We start from the raw sequence: 24,323 nt of genomic DNA on the forward strand, positions 1-24,323 counted from the left end.
CCAGCACAGATGCCAACTTTCCTTGGAGCTGGTGTGTGCTTGCACCCCCCCGCCCCGCCCCTATTAGACCCCTCCCCAAATCCCAGCCCCGCCTCTTCCCCAAGCACGCAGTGTTCCTCCTCCTCCCCCCTCCCTCCCAGTGCTTGCCGCATGAAACACCTGTTTTGCGGCGCAAGTGCTGGGAGGGAGTGGGGAGAAGCAGGACACGGTAGCGTACTCAGGGGAGGAGGCGGAGCAGGAAGTGAGCTGGGGCGGGGGGGGCAGGGAGTTGCAGGTGGGTGCAGAGCACCCTCCAATTTTTCCCCATGGGTGCTCCAGCCCTGGAGCCAGCGCCTATGGTAACTAGTGACCGGTTTTCACTCTCCAAGCAGTTTGCTGCATCTGAGAAATAAACCCAGGAGCTGTTTTTGTCTCCACCAAATTACTTTATTATATTGTGAATAATCACAAAGCATTACAATGCTGCAGAGTGTCTAAAAAAAAAAGTACACAGAGAAGGTATTTACCAGCCCTTCATAAGACTCATTTAGCTAGCGGCTACCATGAGATTACAAGAGTAAATCTTGCAGTCTTCAATTGGATTGTCACATTGGGTATTAAATTTACCACAGTGGTGCAAAGGCAGTAACTTCTACAGCCTGTATATTATCCCCCGAACATTTCATCTAAGTACAGAACTATAAAATTAAACAAATATATAATTTTAAAAATTAAGTTTTCTGCCAGCAGAAAAATTCTCTTAAAAAGGCAGGCTCCATTAGGAAAGAAAAAAACCCAAACCAACCCAAGACCCTGGTGTATTACTATTTGTTCATTATTTCCCTCCTGATTTTATAGAATCACATCCCGTCTAAGACCATATTGTTGCCTTTTAAGAAAAATATTGCAAAACCAATGGCAAGCCGAGCATTTAAAAGGCTCAGTGAAGGGAAAAAAGATTTTTAAAGTACACCTCTACCCCGATATAACGCAACCTGATATAACAGGAATTCGGATATAACGCGGTAAAGCAGCGCTCTGGGGCGGCGGGGCTGCGCGCTCTGGCGGATCAAAGCAAGTTCGATATAATGCGGTTTCACCTATAACGCAGTAAGATTTTTTGGCTCCCGAGGACAGCGTTATATCGGGGTGGAGGTGTATTTAATTTCAATAAGAAGATACAGGATCAAGCCACTGGAGAAGCTACTTGGAAATCCAAGGCCAGATCCTAGCTGCTGTAGGTCAGCGTATTGCACCAGCTGGGAATCTGGCCCTTCCAAGACAGTGACTGGCTTTGATCTGCTCAAAAGTTTTCTACCATCACCACAGATAGCTGGTGTGGGGCAGTGTAACTTCAATTAGTAAAATACTCTCGAGGATGTAGCTGAGACGATATAGCTCTTTCTGGAATCCATGGATACTGCAGTGTCTTGGATTCAGAATGCAAGCTGTTCCACCATGAAGTATACTAGATTTTCACCCCTCCTCCTCTAACATAGGTTGGAATCTACTCAACAATTACATATGTGACCAGATGTATCTTAACCTACCTCTATCAAGTCTTCTTCCCATGCCCACTTCTTGAGGATAGTGCATTTACCTGAGATCCCCTGCAGAATCTCCTAGTGTACTCCCTGTCTTTCACATTTTCCTTCTTGTCTACAGCCACCTTCGGTGCCTGGCTACAGAATGGGCCAGATTCTAATAACTGTTGCACTGATTCAAGTCAGACTTTAATAAACTCAGGGGTCATCTGCACACCTATTTGCACTGGTTTAGTTAATCCGGTGCAAACTCCTATGTGGACACACTGATTCTGGCTTAAGAGTGGCTTATTGCTGTTTAGTTTAAACCTGTTCCTGATGGACTTAAACTAAGCTCAAAAAAACCTGCTGTAAACAAAAATAAGAGCATCCACACAGCTTTTTGCATGGGCTCAACTAAATTGGTTTAAAAAGAAAAATAATTCCTTTAGTGAAACTGGGGCAACTGTGTGTGTGAGGACAAGCTCTTCGACTGCTGCAGCTGAGAGCAGACTTTGCCCATGCTGTCTCCCTCTGCCCTCCCCATACCAAGGAAGAGTGGGCCAGATTCAGGTCTGGGGAAAGCAAACAACTCCATCCAGGCTGAGTTTCTCTGGGGACGTGGCTCAAAATTCCCCATTGAATTCACAGAGTGGGCACTTGGTTCTCTTGTAGCATCTTCCTTCCCCCCCATTTGTTCGAGCTGTGCATCTCGCTCCCTTACCGCCAGTTCTCGTGTGTTGTTCCCCCCTCGTTGCCTGAGGCATCTGCCATTCCCACTCCCTTTGCTCCTGCTTTGTTCTCCCTCTGCCAAATTCAGCATGCCGGCAATTGGGCAAAGCCGACTCAAACTGCTCTGTGCTCCCAAGGCTTCGGTTAGCTGCCAAGAAGCCAAGCATGAGAGTGGAAAGAATGACACAGAGCAGCAGGCCCTGAAAAGGATCCTTTCCCAGATAGGCAAGCGTGCTACTACCTTATTCTATTAAACAGCGGGGGTCAGTAGCCCCAGGCTTTGGGGTTGGAGCGGTCTCCCTCCTCCCCTCCCCCCACCTTCTGAACACATTTTCTGGCATGAAATTGCATTTAACAGCACAGCTGCGTCACACATGTTCTGATTAGGCCGGGGAAGTCAGAGAGGAGACAGCTTCTTCTCAGTCCCATGGGCTTACGTCTTGGTTTGATGAGGTTATCAAGATAAAGAGCCTCACTGAGCATTCTTTAAATGCCCAAGAAAGGGAGGGAGTTTTTAATTTAGTTTACATGCGCGTTCCGTTTCACAGCTCAATCTAATTTACCCTGCTAGAGTCTGACTCCCAGACAACCTGCCCTTATTGCAAGTGGGCTCTGTTCAGCTGCCTGCCCAGCACCCGGGGGGCTGGGTCCACGGGAACAGCCTTCAGTCCTTCGAATGGCACAGCGCTGAGTTTGAACATTCGGTCTTTGACAGACCACTAAGGTTCAACACATCTGCATCAGAAGGCCCCCGGAATTTCCAGTGGAGGATCGAATGCAATCCTGTGCGGAAAGGATAGGGGTGAGGTGGGGGAAAATGGTCCCCAGGTACCAAGTGTTCATTGCACTTTTATGCAAACAGCAGCCAAGCATTAGAAACACCCTGTACTCAGGTTTGCTCAGTTCGGTTTCTTCAGACTGAAAGTGCATAACAATGAGCAGGGCACTGCTAATGAAGGCAACATCTGGAAGGCACTTCTTGGGAAAAACAAAATAGATAAAGCATGGATTTGTAAGCAAATGACTGCGGAATTAACACATTTTGGTGCATGCCGTAGACAGGGCTCGCTTTGCTCCTGCAAATAAGCCTGGGCTGAATGCATTTTCTCCCCAGATATTCTGTCCTTCCTCAGAAATTCAAAACAGCGACCCCACTTGCTCCCCATTCACAGCGAACACCGTTTGGGGCAGCCATGTCGCACCTATCACTTGCAAATGCTTGCAGGAATCAAGAGGCAGAAAACGGTGGGCAGCAATACGGAATGTAAAGACACACACCGTCAAGTATTGGCATATACAAACGTATAAATTATTAACGAAAGGCACGCGGCAGGTCATTTCAGTCCAGATAGCTGTACAGTCTCCCTCAGCCCTTTCCCCTCAACTTCCATCACAAGACATAGGGTGCTGCTGCTACGGACCCATGGCTGTCATGACAACTGAGGACCTCTTTTTTGGTCAGCCCAATTTGTTGGTGATACTGTCCTTCCTTGATCACCTTAAGACACTGTACATTCTTCCCCAAGGTAATGCTTTTGATGGTAGGTAAGTATTTCAGCACAGTCTTTGGCAAGAAGGAAACACTTGTACTGGACAGGTTGAGCTCTTGCAAGGAGCTTAAACCAAAGACTACTTCGGCACTCAACAACTTAAGGTTGGGGTTGCTGGATAAATCGAGTACCTGGAGATTGGGTAGTTCTTTGAAGCTGTAAGGAGAGATCTCTCTAAAGCCATGTAAGCTGCTGAGAGATAAATGAATTAAATCTTTCAGTCCCACGAAAGCTCCTTTCTCAATCTTGGCCAGAGGGTTCCCATCGAGATTTAAGTATCGCAGGGGAATCCCTTGGAGGTTGGGCACAGTCTTCAGTCTGTTTCCAGACAGATTTAAGCTCTGGATGTTGGGGATGTTTTTGTCATTGTGTCTTGTGACTGCGCTTATCATGTTGTTGGACAGATCCACGTTAATGGGTTTCCCTTGACCTTTGGAAGCAAAGACATCTAACGTTATATCCAGGAGGTTGTTGTTGCTCAAATCTATGTCCCCCAGGGGTGAACTGGGGAAGCATTCATCTGGAAGGACTGCCAAAGAATTATGACTCAGATCCAAGGATTCCAGATACCTGAGCCTAGAGAAGGTCGTGGAAGAGATCTTAGCAATTTTATTATAGCTCAGGTCAAGGCTAACCAAGGTGGTATAACCAGGGCCGGTCAGCACTGACTCGTTGATGGTTTCCAGTTTGTTTGAGGACAGATCCAAATAGGAAGTATCCAGCGGGATAGGGACAGGAACAATGTGTGACCCTATTCCACTGCAATCCACCTTGGTCAGGCTAAAGCTGTCAAAGAGACCAAAACTCTCCACTTCACAGTGACATCCTGGGGAGCAGGTCCTGGTAGTACCAATACAAAGACAGAGAAGCAGCAGGCTGAACCAGGCTGATAGAGGCATTCCTGAACCTGAAAGACAAGAGAAGGAGAGAATTAAAGAGCATCTGAAGCACCATAGACAAACTAACAAACTTAAAACCTTGCCGAAGAAGGTTTAACAATTTAAACTGCATAACCAGTTGAAATGATCACCAGTATCCCTCCGAAAACCAGGACAGGTGTGCTTGTTGATGCACGGAACAATCCCAGGATACCTGACGCTACTCAATAGTGAAAGTATCTGACTGCATTAGAGATCAGGTATTTAGCTACACAGCCCTCAGTTACAGCTCTTTGTGCTTCGCCACTAACCACTGAATTTTCCAGCTTGGGAAACAAATCTGCATCAATCCAACAGCCTGGGAAAACAAAGTCCTCTTGGCCAAGAGCCAGACTGGCACAAGTCTGAGTTCTCACCCATCAGTCCCCCACAAACAGCCTTCACAATTGGGCCTCAAATAAGGTTTTGAAGGGCCCCTTCTAGAAACCAGAGGCAGGGTCACTCTTCTTGACCTGACTGCCAACAAGGACACCCCGTGTGATGGGCAGATACCCACTTCAAAATCCCTACAGGGACAAGCTACTCATTTCACATAGGCCACTGGACAGCCATCAGGTAACTACGTGCAACAGCTGTTGGTCTGGATTAGGATTCTAACCAGGGACCTAGCAGTGAAGCCCTCTGCAGCTCTTCCCCTGCTTCTCCCTCACACGACGCTTGCCATCTTCACAGCTGAAGGACGAAGGGAGCCAGGAGGCTCGTCCCTGTTTCACAGGACTTGCCAGGACTTTCCATTACTGTATCTGTTAACGGCTTCGCCACAGAACGGTAGTAGCTACAGCGATGCGGTTTCCAGAAAGAGCTGATTAAAAGCTTTAGCTACACACCTCTGGGGATTATAAAACTGAGCAGGCTGGCATCCCACAGGTCTGCGGCAGTCACGTTCCAGCAGACAGAAGGGCTGATTATTCCTATTGTTTCCCCACGTCAATGCCTGGAATCACAAGTCCCAGGTCCACTCTCTCGTTACGCCCTTCCAAGAAGGATTTCAGGAGATCTGCAATGGCAACGTGTCCCCCCCCAAACAATGATTTAGCTACATTGTAGCTATTCTGTTCCTCATTCCTTTATAACCCCTCCCCCAGCTTAAAATGTCAGATACTATTTTTCAAGACTTTGCCTTTATCTCAACTACTCATGGTTTCAACCTTTACTGTCTCCGGTGCATGCCATTGTCACCTCTTCCTTGCTCTCTAATAAAAAAGCAACACCCTTGTGGTGTCATCTTTGCCACTTGACCTTTGATCCTTCCTCTGTGCCTCCTCTGCAGCCTTGGAAACTTTTGCCAGCCATTTCCTAGAAGTTCACAGCTACTTTCATCTTCTCTCAGGTCAGTTCTTCTCCCTTGTCAATGGCTCTTTGCTAATTCACATCAGAGACTGGGAGACCCATTGTGAATTACTTGCCAATTTGCAAAATGCATTCAGAGAAGAAAGGAAGATACCTCAAAAATATGATCTGGCCAGACATTTACTATTATCTGCCTGGCAGTAGCACATAGGAGCCCCCAGTCATGGCCGTGGACCCCCACCCCTCTCCGTGATAGACACTGTTCAAACAGAACAAGAAGACAGTCCCTGCCCTATAGATCTTACAATCTAAGTGATTAAGCATTTCTGATTCTATGATAGAGAAATGGGGTGTAGCCCACTTCTGTAGAAATCATGGCATCCTAGGAAGATGAGCCCTTGTTACAGCATTGTGCTATTTAACGTTTGCTGAGAGGTGAGACCGCTATTTTGGGGTAAAATGAATGAACTTTACGTTCTACCTTCTCTAAGGTCTCTGGCAAAATTAGAAAAGTTGTATCAACAGAGGCGTACCCACCAGTTATATCCATTTGGGGTGTTCAAGTCCTCTCTCCCACACACCCAACCCAAAAGCTATTCCTGCTTGATTCTTCAATGGGAAAGAGCCTACCACGTGGCCTCTTCTGCTAAAGCCTGACCCAAGTCCAGGGGAGAAAAAGAGCCCCATTAACTTCAGTGGGAGCTGGGTCAGACAGACCCCAGGTCAACATGCCCAATACGACTTTTAAGACACATGATGAAATCTTATCCCCATGGAAGGCAGTGATAAACCTTCCATTAACTTCAGTGGGGCCAGGATTTCACCCCATGAATCCAAGTCTCCTCTCACACTAGCAAGAATCAGGAGCAGCTCTACTGAAATCACTGGAGTTACAGTGCTTTAAATGAGTGGAGGATCAGACCCGGTGCTCGACTTCAATGACCAGAAGATCAATATCTTCTACAGTGTGTGTGTGGAAATTCCCTTCCTGCCCAACTTCAGAAGCAACTGAGGGAAGGGAATAGGCAAGATGACCGAATAGGTGTTTCCGCGCCAATATCCATGACTCACGAATTCTTTTACCCTCAGTAGAAAGCTGGAGCTAACCAGGTGCCGATGCGTCCATGTACAAGGCACAGCTGAGTGAGTTATTTACACAGTTACAGTTTCTTACTAGCCAACAGAGCAATAACTTATGTCAGTGCTACTCTGGATCTACTCTCACTCTCTCTCATTGGGTCTCTTAATTGCCTTGCAAACAGGATGTACTTTACTCTCTCTCTAAGTAGACTATTACACCAAGGCAAGGATTCCATTAGAGAACAGCATGAAACATTTAGAGTGGCAACAAGCGAGTTTGCTTAAGTCTTATTTGTTCTGCCTCCTATTGAAGTGAACAGGTTGTCTGTCATCCGACCCAAGAAAAAACCTTTTCATTATTAGGCAATTATAAATTAAAATATCCAGGTACATTCAGTTTTTATTTTAGGCCGGAGAAACCCATAGTGCATTTTTGAGGGGGAATGTGAACAGCATGTATTAAACACGTCAAAATGCCTTTGGCCTCCTGCCTACAAGCCGTTCTGCTAAATTATGGATATGTTCACACAGGGCCAAATCCTACTTGCCCTTATGCCTGCAGCAGCTTTCTAGTGCAGCAGGAAAGTCACTGGGCAAAGCTTGACAGCCTTCAGTTTGCCCTAAGGGTATTGCTCTACTCTTGCCTTTGGTGTGAAATTTTCCTCAACGTAAATAGACCCCCTAGGACAATTTCTGGCCACCTTGACACCTGCCTAATCTGGATCAAGTCCGACTTCAATGGGAGCTGCTGGATGCCTTGGCCTCCGTTTCTAGAAGAAAAACAATGAAATCTAGAAGCGAGCATCCCGGTGATTCTCCATGTTAGTCACGTAACTCTTGTTGAGCCTCGTCGGAAGGCAGCATGGCCAACTATTTCGGGCACTGAACTGAACTCAGGAGATCTGGCTTCTATTCCTGGCTCTGCCACTGACCTGCTGGGTGACCTTGGGCAAGTCACTTTCCCATCTGTGCTTCAGTTTCTCCTCCCACCCTTTGTCTATCTCATCTATTCATAGTGCAAGTTCTTTGGGGTAGTGACTCTCCCTTACTATATATTTGCATAGTGCAGAACACAGCTGGATTCTGGTCTATTGTAATCCAAACAGCCATTGTCTGGAAGGCTTCTTTTATTTAAAAAACCTCAGAAGGCAGAGCAGCAGACAGATGCGTGAATGGGCCCAGCCGAGACAGACCATAGGCTCCGTTCCTACTCAGTCACACTTCTCTGCCCCACTGACTTCAATAGGATCCTACATGAGCACGCCTGGATCACATGGCAGGATTGGGGCCTGTACTTGCACTGGGATTTCCTGTGAAAAATGTAAAAACCAATCAGCCACCCCACCCTGTGATAGATAAAAAAATTAAAAAGTTAGTTGAGGGCAGAAAGGGGTGGGGTGGAAGCACTGAATAGAGTGTTGTTGCAAACCCACACTTTCGGGGGGGGGAGGAGGAGGGAGAGGCAAACAAAATGACTATTTTCTACTAACGCACAGTCTTAACCTGTAATCAAGGCTTCTCTCATTACCTTCCAAGCTGGCAGGTAGACATGTTGGCACCACTATCCCCTGGATTCGGGGCTACTCCTTCTTGGACAGCACTACCACTTGGCATGCATCTAAGCACAGCCACATGAGAAACACGGACCTCTCAGGTCTGTGTGGTCCCTGCTACGTGAAAAGCAGGCTGGCCGGACACATCGAGACTACCTCTAGTAGCAGTGACTACCACCAACCTGGAAATTTCATCTGGATGGATTTTCCAGCTCTCTCCATGAGGGCAGTGTTAAAGAACACTGAAAAGCAGGAAAAAAAAATACATAGATATAGGGTGGGATTTTTGAAAGCTCTACCCACAGTGCTCTGCTGTAAGGATCATGCCATTCTGCAGACCGGAAAACTGAGACACAGAGAGGTTCAATTCTCCATTAGCAAAGCATGTGCTTAAGCACTTTGCTGATCTGGGGCTTAAGTGACTGGCAGATTTAGGATTTCCCAATTCTCTGGTTAAACCGCAGGATTATGAGCTTTTTAAAACACTGACAAAAAAGGACTTACTCAGGATGTCTGCCCCTGTAATTCAGACATAGCCACTTACTTTCCTGGCAGGAACATGGGTTTGGGAGGAGGGTTTTTTTTTTTTTTAGCACGATACTTCCACAGAAAGGGGGACCAGGATTTTATCCTGGCCTGTGCAACATCCAAAAATCAACTAACTGCAAAGCCTTTATAACCAGCAGAAAGAGCAGAGCCGAACGATCAGACACCAGGCTGGATTTGCAGAGGAGGCAAGTTGAAAAAACAAAATTCTACTTGACAACTAAGCAAGCTGCACACAGATGTCAGTGGGACTAAATCCCACAGGCTGGGAAGAAAAGAGATTGCTAGTTATTTCTAAGGCACTGAGTTAAAGCGGAGATGGGAGCCCCATCAGATAAATCAAGAACCCCTGTGAGGGGATTTTAATTGACTCACTTTTCTGACAATAACAGCTTTGTAAAGCTCTTTTTATTTTCTAAAAATGCTCCCGTCGCTTGCCAAGTTTTAACGGACTCCTGGGTTTCCCATCCTGATTAATACACCTACCTGCCTTTAGTCGGGCTACACAGCTGCATGAATATCGCCACAGCTATTGCTTTCCAATAGGGGCCATTAAGAAACACTTTCTCTTGAAGCATCATTTGGGCTCAAAGAGATTGCCAAAGCCAGCGCTCCAAGTTTCACACACAAGTGTGAACAGACAGCAAAAGAGGAACTGGCTGAAACAAGCTTAAAAGCAGAGACTGTTAAGCCCTTAAAGAAAAGAAAAAACAAAAAAAACCAAAACGAATCTTTGAAGATAAAAGAAACTTTGCATCTGTCTCCTGAAAAGGGCTTCCTCTCTAGAATGTGAGACGATACAAGAATAAATACCCCGCCTCTCCCGAGTTGTATCAGTTCAAGTTAAAGGTCAATAAAGGGGTTTTTTTTTTTACTATTTCATGACAACTATGACAGCCCGTCCCTAAAATAATAGACCCAGGTGGCTCACTATAGAATGGTAGCTGGATCTAGGGAGGAGCGTGTGTGAAAGACTTACCAGGGAAGGAACAGAAAGTGGTTACTTTGGGAAGATGGTTAAAAGGTCACTGGTGTTTTCAAGTCACAGATACTTAGAGGTAAGAAGCAGGAAGAGGATACAATGATTTAAAATGTGGTCCCGACCGTGTAATTGCATCCATGCAGAGCCTTACTGAAGTCAACGGACCCTTTGCAGAACTCTGGCAGTGCATAGGAGCCTTAAAAAGCAAGGGCCATTTATACCTGGTGTAAGGCCCTTTTATCCCGCCAATGTGCTGTAGAGGGGCCTTGGCATAAATGAGAAGCAGGCTCATGGGGACTGCCTGCAGCGTTCAGAATAGAAGATCAGGGTCCGTATTTATAAATGTGTCTCTGTTACATGGCTCTGGGTATGGAGGAAGCTACAGACCATTCAAAAAATAAAATAAAAGGGCGACACCCTTTCAACCTGATTCACCATTAGCGCAGCATGATTGGAAAAACAATGTAATCCCATTGAACTCAAAGGATTCCTCCAGATTTGCACCACTGACAGTAAGAGGAGAATCAGTCCCTTAACTCTAGCAATCTGTGCTGGTTTTAAGAGCCTTCTATTCAGAGTAACTGCATCAGTCACCTCATCTGTGAGATGTGTTTATCTGCGTAAAGTGCAATGCAGCTTAGATAGCGGATACATCCCAAATTACAAAGCAGGGGGATGTGTGAAATTCTCTTCTGTCTAGCCCGGCCTGGCTTCCTCTAGCACCATAACAGAGTGATTGGATGGGAGAGAGCAATAGCACTTGGAACCCATGTAGTGCCCCTCTACCTCTCAGAGACACGAATAGGAACTGAAATCATTCCTAAAACCCCCTCCGCTTAGTCTCCCTGCTCACATGGTGAATGAGAATTGAATGCTGAGGCTGAAATATTCTTCTATGAATTATGTTCTGCTTTAATGAGATCTAATCATGGATGTAAAAAAACACCCACTTTGCTTTCAGCTGCCAACATCACCACCATAGAGGGAGTTGTTAACAAGTAATTAACCCAACGGCACATGGAAGCCACATTGCTGGGGCATCCAAGGATAATCAACTTAAAATAGGAACCTACATATATATAAAATAGGAACCTACATCTGATGCAAGTTGGCATAAGGCATCATATGCAAGTTGGCATAAGGAAGTGATTTGTGTGTGTGTTTACACACACACACACACACACACACAAATCACTTCCTTACCCTCCTTACATGCAGTTATTTTGCTATACTAGAGAGAGGGGGGAGTATTTAAGAAAAAGATGTCCCAGGCCAGCTCTTCGGCTAGTTTAAGTGGCATAGCCCGATTGACGTCAATGAGAAAGGATGGATGATCTAGGAGTTGGAGCTCAGGACTTGGAGTCTCCATGGTCACAGACTCCCTGTGTGATCTTGGGCTACTTACTTAGTCGGTCTGGGCCTCTGTTCTCCATCTGTATAATGGGAACAGTAGCATTTCCACCGTAGAGAAGATAAGTGCATTAGAGATTGGGAGGTGCTCAGATACAGGGACAGAGGAAGCCACTGAAAGGTACCGAAGATGGGTTGATGCTGATTTACACCAGCTGAGAATCTATGTGCAATGCAACCCTTTCGGCCAGTTACCTGCCTCCGTGCAGGACCAGTGTGAATCATTACCACTGGCTATTACACTTGAAGTTCTAACAAACAGAAGCTTGGAAAGGAGGATATCAGGGGAATTATGAATATGCCAACATAATATGGAGCTTCTGGGGACTGTCAGGCTGAATTTAGCTCAGAATTTAACCCCAATTTAGCCATATGTAGCCAGCAACCAGTATCGCTGCAACTGTGCAACCCGCAAGTGTAGACCAGGAGAGCCACCATGTGTGCTGGTCAAGTTAACTGGTGCTTGAAACTAGTGCAAATCCCAGCTTTTCTTGTCTACACACTGTAAGTCTGTACAGATGCACTTACACAGGTTGCTGGCTGCCAATGGCAAAGTCCCAAGTATAGGCTTTGACGCCCACCAGAAGATGAGTTTGAAGGTCTCAATCCAATTCCCACAGACCATCCATTAGCTGTCTCAGGAATGGGCCATGCCCAAGAGGCAGTTCCTCCAAACAGGCACACCGGCAGAGCAGTAGGGGAGGAGAACCTTGTATGGCCACTGTACATATTTCAAGACTTCCATCTCCATAGCTGTCCCCATCACAAGCACACCACCACGTACATTACTAGGAATGTTTTCACCCCTCAGCTCACAGCTACACTCTACGCATACTTCACCCTGCCTCAGTGCAGGAGGTCACACTAGATGACCACTTGAGGTCCCTTCCTGTTCTATAGCTCCATGATTCTATACACACACACACAGACAGAGACGTCTATGCTAGACAATACCACTCAACAAAGCTTTACCTAAGGGTGCAGGGAATTTAGAATGGGAGGGGAAGGCAAGGTTGACACACTTGGTCCTTATTTTTCTGAGCGATCAGAGTTAGTCCCTTTTGTCAGTTACAGATGCAGAGTTATATTGGTGCCAAACAGCTAACCAACACACTGCTCCCAGGATAGCTAATTAAGGGATAGGTGGAGGGCCAGATGACATCGGGGGGATAGCTCAGTGGTTTGAGCATTGGCCTATTAAACCCAGCATTGTGAGTTCAATCTTTGAGGGGGACACTTAGGAATCTAGGGCAAAAATCAGTACTTAGTCCTGCTAATGAAGGCAGGGGGCTGGACTCGATGACCTTTCAAGGTCCCTTGCAGTTCTAGGAGATAGGATATCTCCATTAATTAATTTATTTAAGAGCAAAGCCAGGCAAGGAGGGAGGTAAAAATATCACCGTTTCAAGCTAAAAAGCCTGCATGTAGAGTGGACATGTGGAGTTAATTAAGTCAGAGGCCTGCACCTTCTTCCCATTCTCTGCAGCAGCCTGATGGTTATTTGCTTTTGCAGGCATATTTGGCTTCCTGTGCTCTGAAGAAACATCCTCCTTTTAAGAAAAAAAGAAATTCAAACTGCTTTCCCCGCCCTCCCCCCAAAAAGTTTATTTTAACAGGGATCTTATTTTGATTGTTCTCAACCCTGGTCTGCCTTCAGACGCCTTTAATAATTTACGAGACAAACATTTAAACAAGTGGGAATTTATTCAAGTTGTGCAATTTTCCTCCCCCGGGAGTTTTTATAAGGAAGTCGAGGTGCAGTTTGGATCTAAGAGGAAAACCTGCGTGGACACGTACTGGCACAGACGTTCCAACCAATTCATAATCGGAACTGAAACAGGACGGATTTGGTGTCTACTATGCTGAGAATTACATTTCTCACAGGGCCAAACCCTGCACCCAGACCATAGTCAGTGGCCAAAAGTCCATGGACTCAATGCCTGCAAGGTTTGACTAGACAGGCAGCAGATGACAAGTTCCGGAAAGAACACAGGCACAGTAGGAAAGAAATCATGACATCTGTCTGGCATGCCACAAAGCCAGCCCCCTGCCCACTCAGTGAAGCCCTCACGTTAGATCCTTTTACTTGGGACCAAAGTCGCCTGCAGCCGTTCAGACAACTTTGAAAAGTATAATCTCGGTCCCTGGCCTTAGGTGGAGTGCTCAGAACAGGCATTTAGCAACAGGAAATGAGGCATTCAAAGTCATCCTCCCTCAGCTGTTAACGGGAGGGAAAGCCAAGTGGCATGAGAGGTCTCCAGGCACTCTGGGAGCCCTGGCGCACAATTGAGGAGATACATTATAGGGCTTGCCAAGAACAGGTGGGTGTAATTGCAGTTCACCAAGGACAGGTTAGGATTTGGCTGCTGTTCTCAATGGATTTAGTGTTCATGTCTTCACCCACTGATCCTGATCAGCAAGGCGAGCAGCACAGCCTCCTCCCTTCCTCACGTCACGCCTCCGGGGAGACGGAGAGGCCATCACTGCAGAGCTCACTCCTGTGACTCCTCTCTCGGGTGGGAGCAGCCCCACTGCGAAGCAGCGCTCGAGATGCTGTGCCCACCCTGGCACTGCACTGTGTGGCGCTACAACTTCTGGGACCACCTCCCACCCCGGTTCTTTGTGCTGCTATTATCTGAGCTGCTCTGTGGATACTTTCCCAGCGACCTGTGGGCGAAGTGGTCTGTTCTTTCATGGCACACGAGGGTGGGGTGGGAATTGTGTGAAGGCATCGGAGGACTCGTGGCCCCCAAGCGGAACTACCCTGTGTCCCCGCTCCTGTTAGCAGCTGGCAAATTGTGCTAATTCGAGCTGTAGCTTATCGCCCCCACCCCCATCGGGCCAGCCACTTGGAATTTAAAGCACCACCACACTTAAGACTTTGTGCATGGACAGGACTGGAGTTGTGGGCAACACTAGAGTAAACCCTTGAGTTAACGCTGCTGTGATGACAAACCCTAAGGCAGCATGGTCTAGTGGATAGGGCATGCCACTGGCACTCGGGAAACCTGGGTTTTATTCTCAGCTCTGCTCCTGGCTGAGGTCATTTACCTCACCTGTCTGTTCCTTTCTTTTGCCCATCGTCCATCTTGTCTATTTCCACTGTAAGCGCTTCAGGGAAGGTTCTGCTTCTTACTATATGTACGCAATGCTGCCTAGCACAATGGAGGCTGAGCTCAGTTGGGGATACTTAAACCCGGTAAAAGAAAAACAAACAAACAAACCCCAGATGGACTAAAGATCAATATAGGCCACTTCTTCGGAAGGGAGAGGGCCTGCACACAGATCTGCCTAGAAATAAAAGGTGCAAATTACCACCCAGTTGTTCTGATGCAAGTCGGTGTGGAGAGCAGCCCTTCAGAGTTGCAGGGAATCAGAAAATGTAAGCAGAACTGGGGAGGGAGAGGGTGTCCATGCCCCTTTTATCATCATGTCTCCTTAGAGAGACAAAAGTCATTCAGCTTTATGGCTTTCTCATTGTGAGAAAGCTTGTCAAGGAAACGCTCTTGATCACAGCAGGGCTCTTGATCACAGCAGCGTGAGCACTTATGGCCAGTAGTAAACTGTTCCGTTGCCTCATGTGGCGGGGAGGGGATGGGGGTCAGTTAATCACCAACTGCCTTTCATTGCCACATGCTATCCCTGAGGCCCGGAGCCAGCAGGATTTCAAAAGGGACTGTGGGATTGCCCAACAGTAAATGTTAAAATACATAAGAGTTTTGGAAGGGCTGTAAGCCATCCTGCTTCAGGACTTAAGCCCGTCTCTAGTTATTCAGGGTTCAGAGGTAACGCTACGGACAGGCTAGCCAAGAAGACTACAACAGCACTTCTTGCACCTTCCTCTGCAACAGCTGTTCTTGGCTCCTGTTGGTGACAGGACTAAATGGTTCGCTGCTCTGAGCTAGTCTAGTTGCTCCTATGTAACGAAACATTCTCAAGATACGAGACAAAGAGAGTGCAAGCAGAGTGCTTGGTCTATGCTGGGAAATTATCCCGGTTCCAGCTATTGAAACCTGGCAAGGTAAGTAATCTGCCCTGTGTCATATAGTGAGTCTGTGGCAGAGGCTGGAATTAAATCCAAGTCTCCCGAGTGCCAGTCAAGTGCCTTAGCCGCAGGGTATGGAAAAGAGAGATAAGTAGGTCTGTTTGGGTTTTAAACAGCCTGTTTTCCTTTGCTCCTTCTCCCACAGCTTTATATGGTTCTATTTAAACCCTACATGAGGCTTCCCGCACCTGGCTACCCAAATGCACTCGGTCCCATTCTAATCACTCATTATGACTGTACCTCTCTGCAGCACTCCGGTTTCCAGAGACATGATATAATCTGGGTGGAATGCACTTGGTTTTATAATATGCTGCTTGTCTCTCAGAGCTGCAAGGCAAGTGCCGAGCATTAAGAGGTGGGGGAAACCCAACCAACGCTGCTACTGCACCATCCACCTTTGCAGAAATCTACGACTCAAACATATAATGCTGGATCAATCTCTGGGTTGACCTCTACCGGGAGCCGCTCGACTGTGTCGCCTCATGCAATAAGGTAGCAAAGGAAAACCGCCACAACTGGATTCCACCACACCTTTGGTCACGCACACAGCCCACAGGGCAGGGCCCGGGGTTCAAAACATAAAAGCAAAGCCAATGGAGGAATAAATATGATAGAGAGCACCTCAGTGTCTAAGAATTCACAGATACTGGCCTGGCTTTGATGGTACCATTCAGCACCCCCTTGTAAACCCTCAACTCTAAGGAAAGCTCCCACTGCCTAAGAGACCTAGCAATTAACAGGGCTGATGATGCACCACAAGTCACAGTACAGACACAGCCCCCTGAGGTGCACATCAGGATTAGCTCCCTCCCCACCCCACCCCACCCTACCCTACCCTCTGACTATAGGGGGGGAAGGCTAGCTCAGTGGTTTGAGCATTGGCCTGCTACACTCAGAGTTGTGAGTTCAATCCTTGAGGGGACCACTTAGGAATCTGGGGCAAAGTCAGTACTTAGTCCAGCTAATGAAGGTAGGGGGCTGGACTTGATGACCTTTCAAGGTCTCTTCTAGCTCTAGGAGAAGGGATAGCTCCATTTATTTAAAAAATATATATATAAGAGGGAGGCATCTTCTATAGCAGTAGATCTCATGTGAATGACCACCAGAACGTGTTGCAAACCAAGCAGCAATGGTGGGGTCAGGGACACATGAAATATTCCCTCCCTTAAGAACTGACCCACTGGACTATAACATTGAAAGGTGCTGCCTCCCAAAGCGTAACGGCACAACATGTGCGTAAATTAGATGCAGTCAATAGCCTCCAGACTGTTGGCTGCTAATAATGAACAATGGCTTATATCTACATATTGCCTTTTCACGTCCGTCCCCCTCCCCCCCAAAAGGGGTGAACTGACTGTTGAAGTGTAACACCAGGAGACCCCTTCTTGCATAGCCTCCCGCCCAAATGCAGACACATCTGGAACGCACCATGGCCAGAGTTTAACAGCGCACCATAACACTGCGTACATTTTAGGAGAGGAAGAGAAGAATGCTGTATCCAGCTGAAACTGCATGAAGACCTGAGGGAGGCAGAAAGAAATTAACCCGGGAATCCTGCAAATGAATTCCAGCGTGGATAACACCTCTGATCTTGCAGAAAGTGACATGAGATCTTAGAGGGCCACAGCATTATGTCTCATTCAAAGGGCACCCTCCCCTGCCCCCGCCCTCCAGCATCATGCTGGGGCACTGATCCAATGAGAACTTGGGGGAGGGGGATACAGTGCTACCTCTGCACACTGCTACCCTCTTCCCCACACCAGAAGCCGCCTGCTCCTCACAGCTTTAGTGCGACACAACAAAGAGATTGCAACCCTACACTCCTGAGCTGAAATTTCTGGTGTCCTTCAGGACTGCCACAACCAGAGTAGGTTTTTGCTGTTGTTGGCAAATAATCTCTTAGCCGCATGGGGCACTCAAAGTGCAGCTGCAGATCTTCCATAGGAGGAGAGCATACATACACTCCCAGATATCATTGTGGCTAACAGCACAGCTGTAAATAAAAGGCTCCCGAAAATCCTCACATCACGACTATCCTGAGTAACGAACGCTAACAAAATCCCAGGTTTACGGCGTGGCTGGAGCCTGGTGGAATACCAATGATGCCATGCAGCTGGCTCGTCTGGAGCAAGCTGCCTACGCTCCATGAGCTGCACTGAGCAGGTTTTATAAAATGTTTATTCTGGAAAGTTTGGCTGGCTTTGCTTCCCTCATCCCTCCCCCCAGTAATGACCAAGGCTTTATCGGCAGGTTACTGGCTTTTTGCTCACAATGTGTATCTCGTCTATTCCAGCCAACTTGAAACAGCAAGAGGAAGGATGGCCCAGACGTCAGGGCACTTGGGAGACCTAGGTTCAAGTCCCCACTCCACCACAAACTTCCGGCGTGACCTTGGGCAAGTCACTTAGTCTCTTTGTGCCCCAGCTGTACAACAGGAATAACAACACCGCCCTACCTCACTGGGGTGTTAGGAGAATAAATTGGTTTAAAGACAAACCCAGGAGTTTGAGGTTCTCAGATACTACGGCAATTTGGGCCGTGTAAGTACCAAAGGTTATGTCTATACAGCCAGTGGCAGCAAGTCACTGGAGCTCAGACTCTGAAATTCAACCCGCTTCACAGGCTGAGACGCAACTTCAAAGTGCTGTCTGAACAGCTGTTTTAAAGCACAAACCTAAGTCTGTCAACCCAGGCTGGGAGGCGAGCGGCCGGGCAGGCTGTGTCTCATAGAATCATAGAATCTCAGGGTTGGAAGGGACCTCAGGAGGTCATCTAGTCCAACCCCCTGCTCAAAGCATGTAGGCCATGTAGACATCCCCTAAGATGCTTTCAAAGCTAAAAACCTGGTACAAGCCAGGCAAGAAAATTTAGTTAAATAAAAATAAATAAGAGAACCAGGTCAGTTTTAAGTGCGTTAAACCTCACGCATGGGTCATTGTGGATAGGAGTCTTATTCAGCTTTTTCCATCCACAGATCCCAAAGCACTTTGCAAAGGAAGCAAGCAGCATTATCCCCACGGCAAACACAGGGAGCTGACCTGTGCTCTCAGACACGCCTGGGGGTGAATGATTGACACTAGTGTAACTGGGGTGGGAGTCCTGATTTTCTGAAGTACCAATGCCCTGCTCCTACTGGCATCACCCCACCCCTGCCAGCGTGGCCTTGCAAATACAGTGCCAGGAGAGCGCTCCCCACATTCTGGCCCCACTAAACCATTGAGTGCAACAGGGCACTGTTCGCCCCATTCCTTGTATTGGGCCCCAGTTCAGACCGGCACATAAGCACACATTTAAGAGTTAAGCACACGCTTAAGTTCCACTGACTTAAGTGGAATCCAAGCACATTCTTAAACAGGGATGCTTCCCTGACTCGGGGCCCAGGAGCTTGCATTAAGGGTATGCTTCCATGACCAAGGGAGAGCTGTTTCCTTATGGCGACGCCTATGAGAACGCAGGGTTTTCGGAGACGCTCCCCGCACCGCTCCAGCACTGGGGCCTAGCAGTGATGGGAGCCCTCGCTTAGCCTATCTGCTGGCACATTAGACTACGAAGCGGCTAACTCTGCTGAGAGCGGCTCACGGTGGTATGAATGGCGAGGCTGGTCTGCACTAGTGCTCTCCCATGGCCCTGGCCCCAGTACAGCAGTCACGACAAGGGCTGGCAGCAGTTCTCCCACCGGTCTAGATACCGCACAGAAGCGCTCCCCTAAAGGACGTGGTGAAAACCTCACTGCCTGGGACTCTCAAGCGATATATACACCGTAGGGGGCAAATCCTGCACTGCCGGGGGCTAGCTATAGACTATGGCCCATGAGGAATTTTCCCATCTCAACTGCTATGGCTTTGTGCATGCTGGGAACAATGAGCAAGCTCCCGTGGCTACCACGGCCCCCGTCCCCTCCCCACCCCATAGAGTTTGTCACACTCACTTGGTGCCTCTTGTCTTGACTGTCAGCTCTTTGGATCGGGGACCTCGTCTTTGAATGTACCTGAGCAGCAGCTAACCCAACAGGGTCCCAACTGGAGCCTTCAGGCCCTGCTGCAGTACAGAGGATAAGAAACGGTCTTTAAATGGAAACTCTGCATTAAGCTGGTTCCAGCAAGATCAGTTTCTGACCCAGTTGGCTCAGACCACACTGGCTGGCCACCTGGTAGCAGAGCCACATTTCACAAGACATGTGAGGGCCAGAGCGGGTTAGCAATCATTTTAGCTGGAGCCCTGCTTAACAATGGTCACAGACAACCGTCAGTGGAGTGCAGAGGCCTGACACAACGACCGCTTCGGGTGGTGACCCAACAGTTGAGAAGCACGGACCCAGAGGATCCAGGCCTGCAGGTCCTCGCCCAAAAGAGCTGACCACTGTACTGAACTAGCCAGCATTTCTGCAACAGGAACGAATCGGAATCATTCGTCTGTGTGTCATAGGCTCTATTCTGCTAACAACTCATGAGATTCTCCTGGAGCTCAAGTGGCAGGTGGTTCTGCTTCTTTCAGCAGGCGTCCCATATTCTCTGTTGCTAAGTCTGGGAGGGCTACGCCGTGCTGAATAATGACAGCCATGAAGTTCCTAGATAGGCCCCGTCTAATAACAACACAGTAGCAAACCCACGGTAGCATGCTTTGAAGAGCACTGTTTCTCTGTTAGCTAGGCACTTCCCTCCCAGCCTAAAAACCAGGAGGCTGTTCTGTCTGAAGGATAGCAACTAAGAGAGAGGGAAAGGAGAAGAGTCAGTTAGATGTTAACACAGAGAGAGGATACAAAAAGGGGAACGAACAAGAACCCACAAGCACCACTATCAAGTATTACATACAGCCACAATCCCGGCCCAACGGTCGGCTAGGTTTCATCAATTAACCACTGCACCAACAGTCAGATTTCAGCCTGGCTTGAGTGGCACTGGGAGCAAGTTCCATAATAATAAATGTCGTTCAGTTTCGAGTTTGCAAAGGATTCCCGGTTTTGCTTTTCCTGCCTCTTTCACGTTCATGCTGCAGATGGAAAAACCTTTAGAGCAGAAGTAGTAAGAGGAGGCAGCTCCCATTCAAGAAAGAGAATCAGCACCAGGCTAATGCCCGTATGGCATTCAGCTGCCTTTGTTTTTTTACTCTGTTTAATTCGTTAATCTTGGTGCCAAGGTTTAAAATAAAAATTTGTGGGTTTGGCCAAGGTTTATCTTCTCCCCCCAAATCTCAATGTTTGGAAGTTTCTTTTGATTGCCTGCCAAAACGCTAGCTCTGGGAAGCACCACACAGAAAACCCCTGTTCCTCTCTGATCCCAGACTCATCCCCAGCCTTCAGAAACTCATGCAGTCAGTGGGGCTGGTATAAAAGGAATTATTGTCTTATAAAGCAAGAGACCCATCCCCACACCCCCATGCTTTTCCTCCCCCCACCCCCAACCAGCTGACTAGCAAGGAGGAGGGAGAAGAGCCCGAAAGAGGAAAGGGAATAGTTAGGGATAGAGTGAAAACTCTAAACCTCCTGAAAACTCAAATCTCACGCCTAGCTTTTCACACTGAGTGGAGATGCACTTCACATCCACATTGCCGGCACTGGTTCAAAATTACTCTCTTCATTTTAAAGCCCCTTCCTGGACTGCCTCATTCACAGGCCTCCTTTCTCTCATCTCTCTTCCCAATCATTCAGCACTGGCTTTTTCTCTGCATCCCCTCCTCCTACACTGTGTTGATGCAAGAGCTTTCTCCTCTGCAGCTCCTGCAGTCTGGAGCCCTTCCTGGATTTCCCCATCACACCAACGTCTTATCAGGATTTCTCAAGTCACCACCACCACTTTAGGCACACTCCACATTATCTTCTTCTTCATCAGCATCCATTCATTCATCTCATCTCTCTCCAGTCTCGTATAGTGGAACACGTAATTCATTCACCATCCCAGGCATTCACACCAGTTTTGCATACTTGACACCATTACTGCCTGCTGCCCTAGGTAATTCTGCAAGGCGTATGGAGTGCAGTTTGCAAGGATGCCATGCACATAGAATTGTATTGTACAGTCTTGACAACATAATTGGTATTTAATATAACCATTGATGCCTCTCTCTCGCTCACACACACTCCTCACCACTTATCAAACCCCTCAAAGGAACGCACACGCGCACACACACACACACACGGATCATGCTCCCACATTCAAGACACTTTAAAACAAGATTTGGGAATTCTCAGGGGGTCTTGAGATTAAGGCTTGGACTCTGGGTGACCTGGGTTCAATACCAGGTTCTGCCACCGACTCCCTGTATGACTTTGGGCAAGACACTGAATCTGTACCTTGGTTCCACACACCCCCATCTGTAAAAATGGGGATAATAATGCTTCCTTTGTCTGCCCCGTCTGTTTAGACTGTGAGCTCTTCAGGGCAGAGATTATTTCTTCCTATGTAGCTTTACAGGACTTAGTAGCATAGAATCCTTAGCAGAGATCAGAGCTCCAGGTGATAGTGTAATACAAATAAATGACAGTGATGTTGGAGATTAAAGCTAAACCAACTCTTACAGCGCTAGGGTCCCCTCCACACCCTCAGCTAGTGGGGTGCAGGAGGACAGGCTTATATTGCAAACTCTTGGAAAGAGGGCGGAGGGATCGCTCAGTGGTTTGAGCATTAGCATCTTCCCATCCTCTTTAGTTTTGCACAGCAAGTGCAATCAAATTCTCAATTCATGATTTTTCAGCCAAGCCAGTAGGATAAAGAGCGTTTTGTTCACAATCAACTGACGTGTGCTGCGGTCTAGCACATTAATAAATTTACCATGGCATGAGCTACTGATTAAGGCATTACTAATAAAAGTTGCGTGATTCTCATGACTGGTTAAAAGTTTACAAGGCGTGTGTGCCTTATCTATTCTCTCCCCTCTCCTCCTCGGACGGGCTGTCTGCTTTTTTTTCGAGAAGACAAATCCTCTGCCACGTCCCCTCTCCAGTTTAATCCAGTTAGAGAGGCTGGAAATTCCGGGACTAGGCAGGCTGCATGCACCGGATTCGAGACCAGACCATGAGATCAACTTTATCCTTCGCTATGTGACTTCAATCCTTCCCCCAGTGTGCATGTCTGGGCTGATCCAGGCAGATGTTAGCGAGACAGTAACCTCTTAACCTGGGCGAGCACTGCCTTCGCAGCGGCTTTTTCCTCCCCTCCCCCGTCTCCTTGATCAGATCGCTGCTCTCCAAAAGTGCCTTTAAAAAATGTGTCTTTGGAGCACCATTGAGCGCAGCCAGACAAGACAGCCTCCTTCCTATCCCCCTCTTCCCCTGAATCCTGCGCCTATGGGGAGAGCGAGCTGGAAGCGGGCAACCAGGGAGCAGTGTGTGAAATCAAAGCCCTGAATCTGGGCATTGGAGGCGGGCACTGATTCCAGCTGCCGATCAGATTACTTGCAACCGTGGCAATTTCAACTGCTCACCAGACAGCCACCATTCCGGGCGGGGAGACAAGGGACTACAATGCAAAGCGAGAAGGGAAATCATCACCAGAGACACATGCCTGTCACACCATCTGCTAGGGAAAACGAGACAGACGCAAAGCTGTGCAAATCTTGTTCGGAAGTCAGGAAGCACGCAGATTTCCCTGGGACTGAAATCTCCTGCAACTCACTGCAGGGCAGGTTTCAGGCTTTGGAAACCAAACACTTCTACCCCCCCAAAACCTTATTTTATATCGCGACATCTTCCGTGTATAGACACAGCCAACTCTCTGCACAAGCTTTTTAAAAAAAAACCCACCAACCCCACTCCAGACAAAGTTCTCGCCCCTGGCTTGAAAGGCAGCCGCGGTGCTTCTGTGCCGATCGCAACCCCAGCCCGGCGGCGGAGCAGACAGCCGACTGCCCGGCCCGGAGTTGAAGGCGATCCTTGAACGATGAAGCAGGAAAGGGTTTGGTCGGTGACTCCGGTTTCCCCAGGAAATGGAGGGCGAGCCGGCTGTGTCCCCCCCAGGCCGGTGGGAGCTGGGGAGAGCCCGCTGCATGGCCAGTCCGCCTTGCTCTGCAGGCGACCCCCGAGAGCGGCCGGACAGGGGACCGCGCTCCAGGCTGCCCGGTTCCCAACTCATCACAGCCCGGGACAGGCGGGCGAGTCCCCCCTCCAGGCGCTGCAGCGGGAGTGGAGCTGGGCAATGCCCTGGCTGCGGGGAGCCGCGGAGAACCACTCACCTTCCCCGGAGGGAGCGGCGCCCCTGGACCAGCACCTGGGCAGAGGCGGCGGGCTGGAGGCTGGGGGTCCGGCTGCCGGCGAGAGCGAACTCCGCTTGCACCGAGTCTCCCCTGCACACACCCCTTCCTACGCGTGCTGTTCCGCCCTGCGCCCCCCTCCCCCCGGCCACTGCACCCCCTCCTCTGCCTGCGAATCCCCGCCGCCGCCCTCCAGCGCGCGAGCGTGAACCGCCCGGCGGCCCCCGCTGAATGGCAGCCCCACTTCCCGCTCCGGGGAGCGTCTCAAAAGTGCCCGGCTTCGCTAGGCGCGTCCAGCTCCCAGCGGCACCAGCCCGGCGAAGTTTTGCCACCAGGGAACGTCTGCAGCGCGCGCGGCGTTGCTGCACCCAGGCCGAAAGCACTGCCCCCCCGTCCCCTTCAGGCTGTTATTATTTTGGGAAGCGCGGGGAGGGATCTCGACAGATGGCTGCACACAAGGGAACATCTGGGAGCGAAGGAGGCGGAGGCAGCTGGGGCTGACTTGTGCAAC

The 24,323-nt window shown here is 48.5% G+C and overlaps 1 protein-coding gene across 5 annotated transcripts in view; it reads right to left on the bottom strand.

The window, feature by feature from the left end:
- Nucleotides 1–414: 414 nt before the first annotated feature.
- The window catches only part of TSKU (tsukushi, small leucine rich proteoglycan), a 36,823-nt gene continuing 12,914 nt past the window's right edge, over nucleotides 415–24,323 (bottom strand). Inside the window, exons 1-3 of one of the 5 annotated variants that reach the window (XM_054015824.1) lie at nucleotides 23,795–23,940; nucleotides 19,557–19,666; nucleotides 415–4,691 (exon numbers count right to left, since the gene is read on the bottom strand). In XM_054015824.1, coding sequence (XP_053871799.1) covers nucleotides 3,625–4,683 — 1,059 coding nt within the window. In that variant the 5' untranslated portion in view covers nucleotides 4,684–4,691; nucleotides 19,557–19,666; nucleotides 23,795–23,940 and the 3' untranslated portion in view covers nucleotides 415–3,624. Of the gene's footprint in view, nucleotides 4,692–5,549; nucleotides 5,681–19,556; nucleotides 19,667–23,366; nucleotides 23,626–23,794; nucleotides 23,941–24,323 lie in introns of those variants that run through there. The other 4 variants (XM_054015823.1, XM_054015821.1, XM_054015825.1 and 1 more) reach the window with 4 other exon arrangements.

The sequence above is a fragment of the Malaclemys terrapin genome, chromosome 1, assembly GCF_027887155.1.
Source record: "Malaclemys terrapin pileata isolate rMalTer1 chromosome 1, rMalTer1.hap1, whole genome shotgun sequence".
NCBI lineage: Eukaryota > Metazoa > Chordata > Testudines > Emydidae > Malaclemys > Malaclemys terrapin.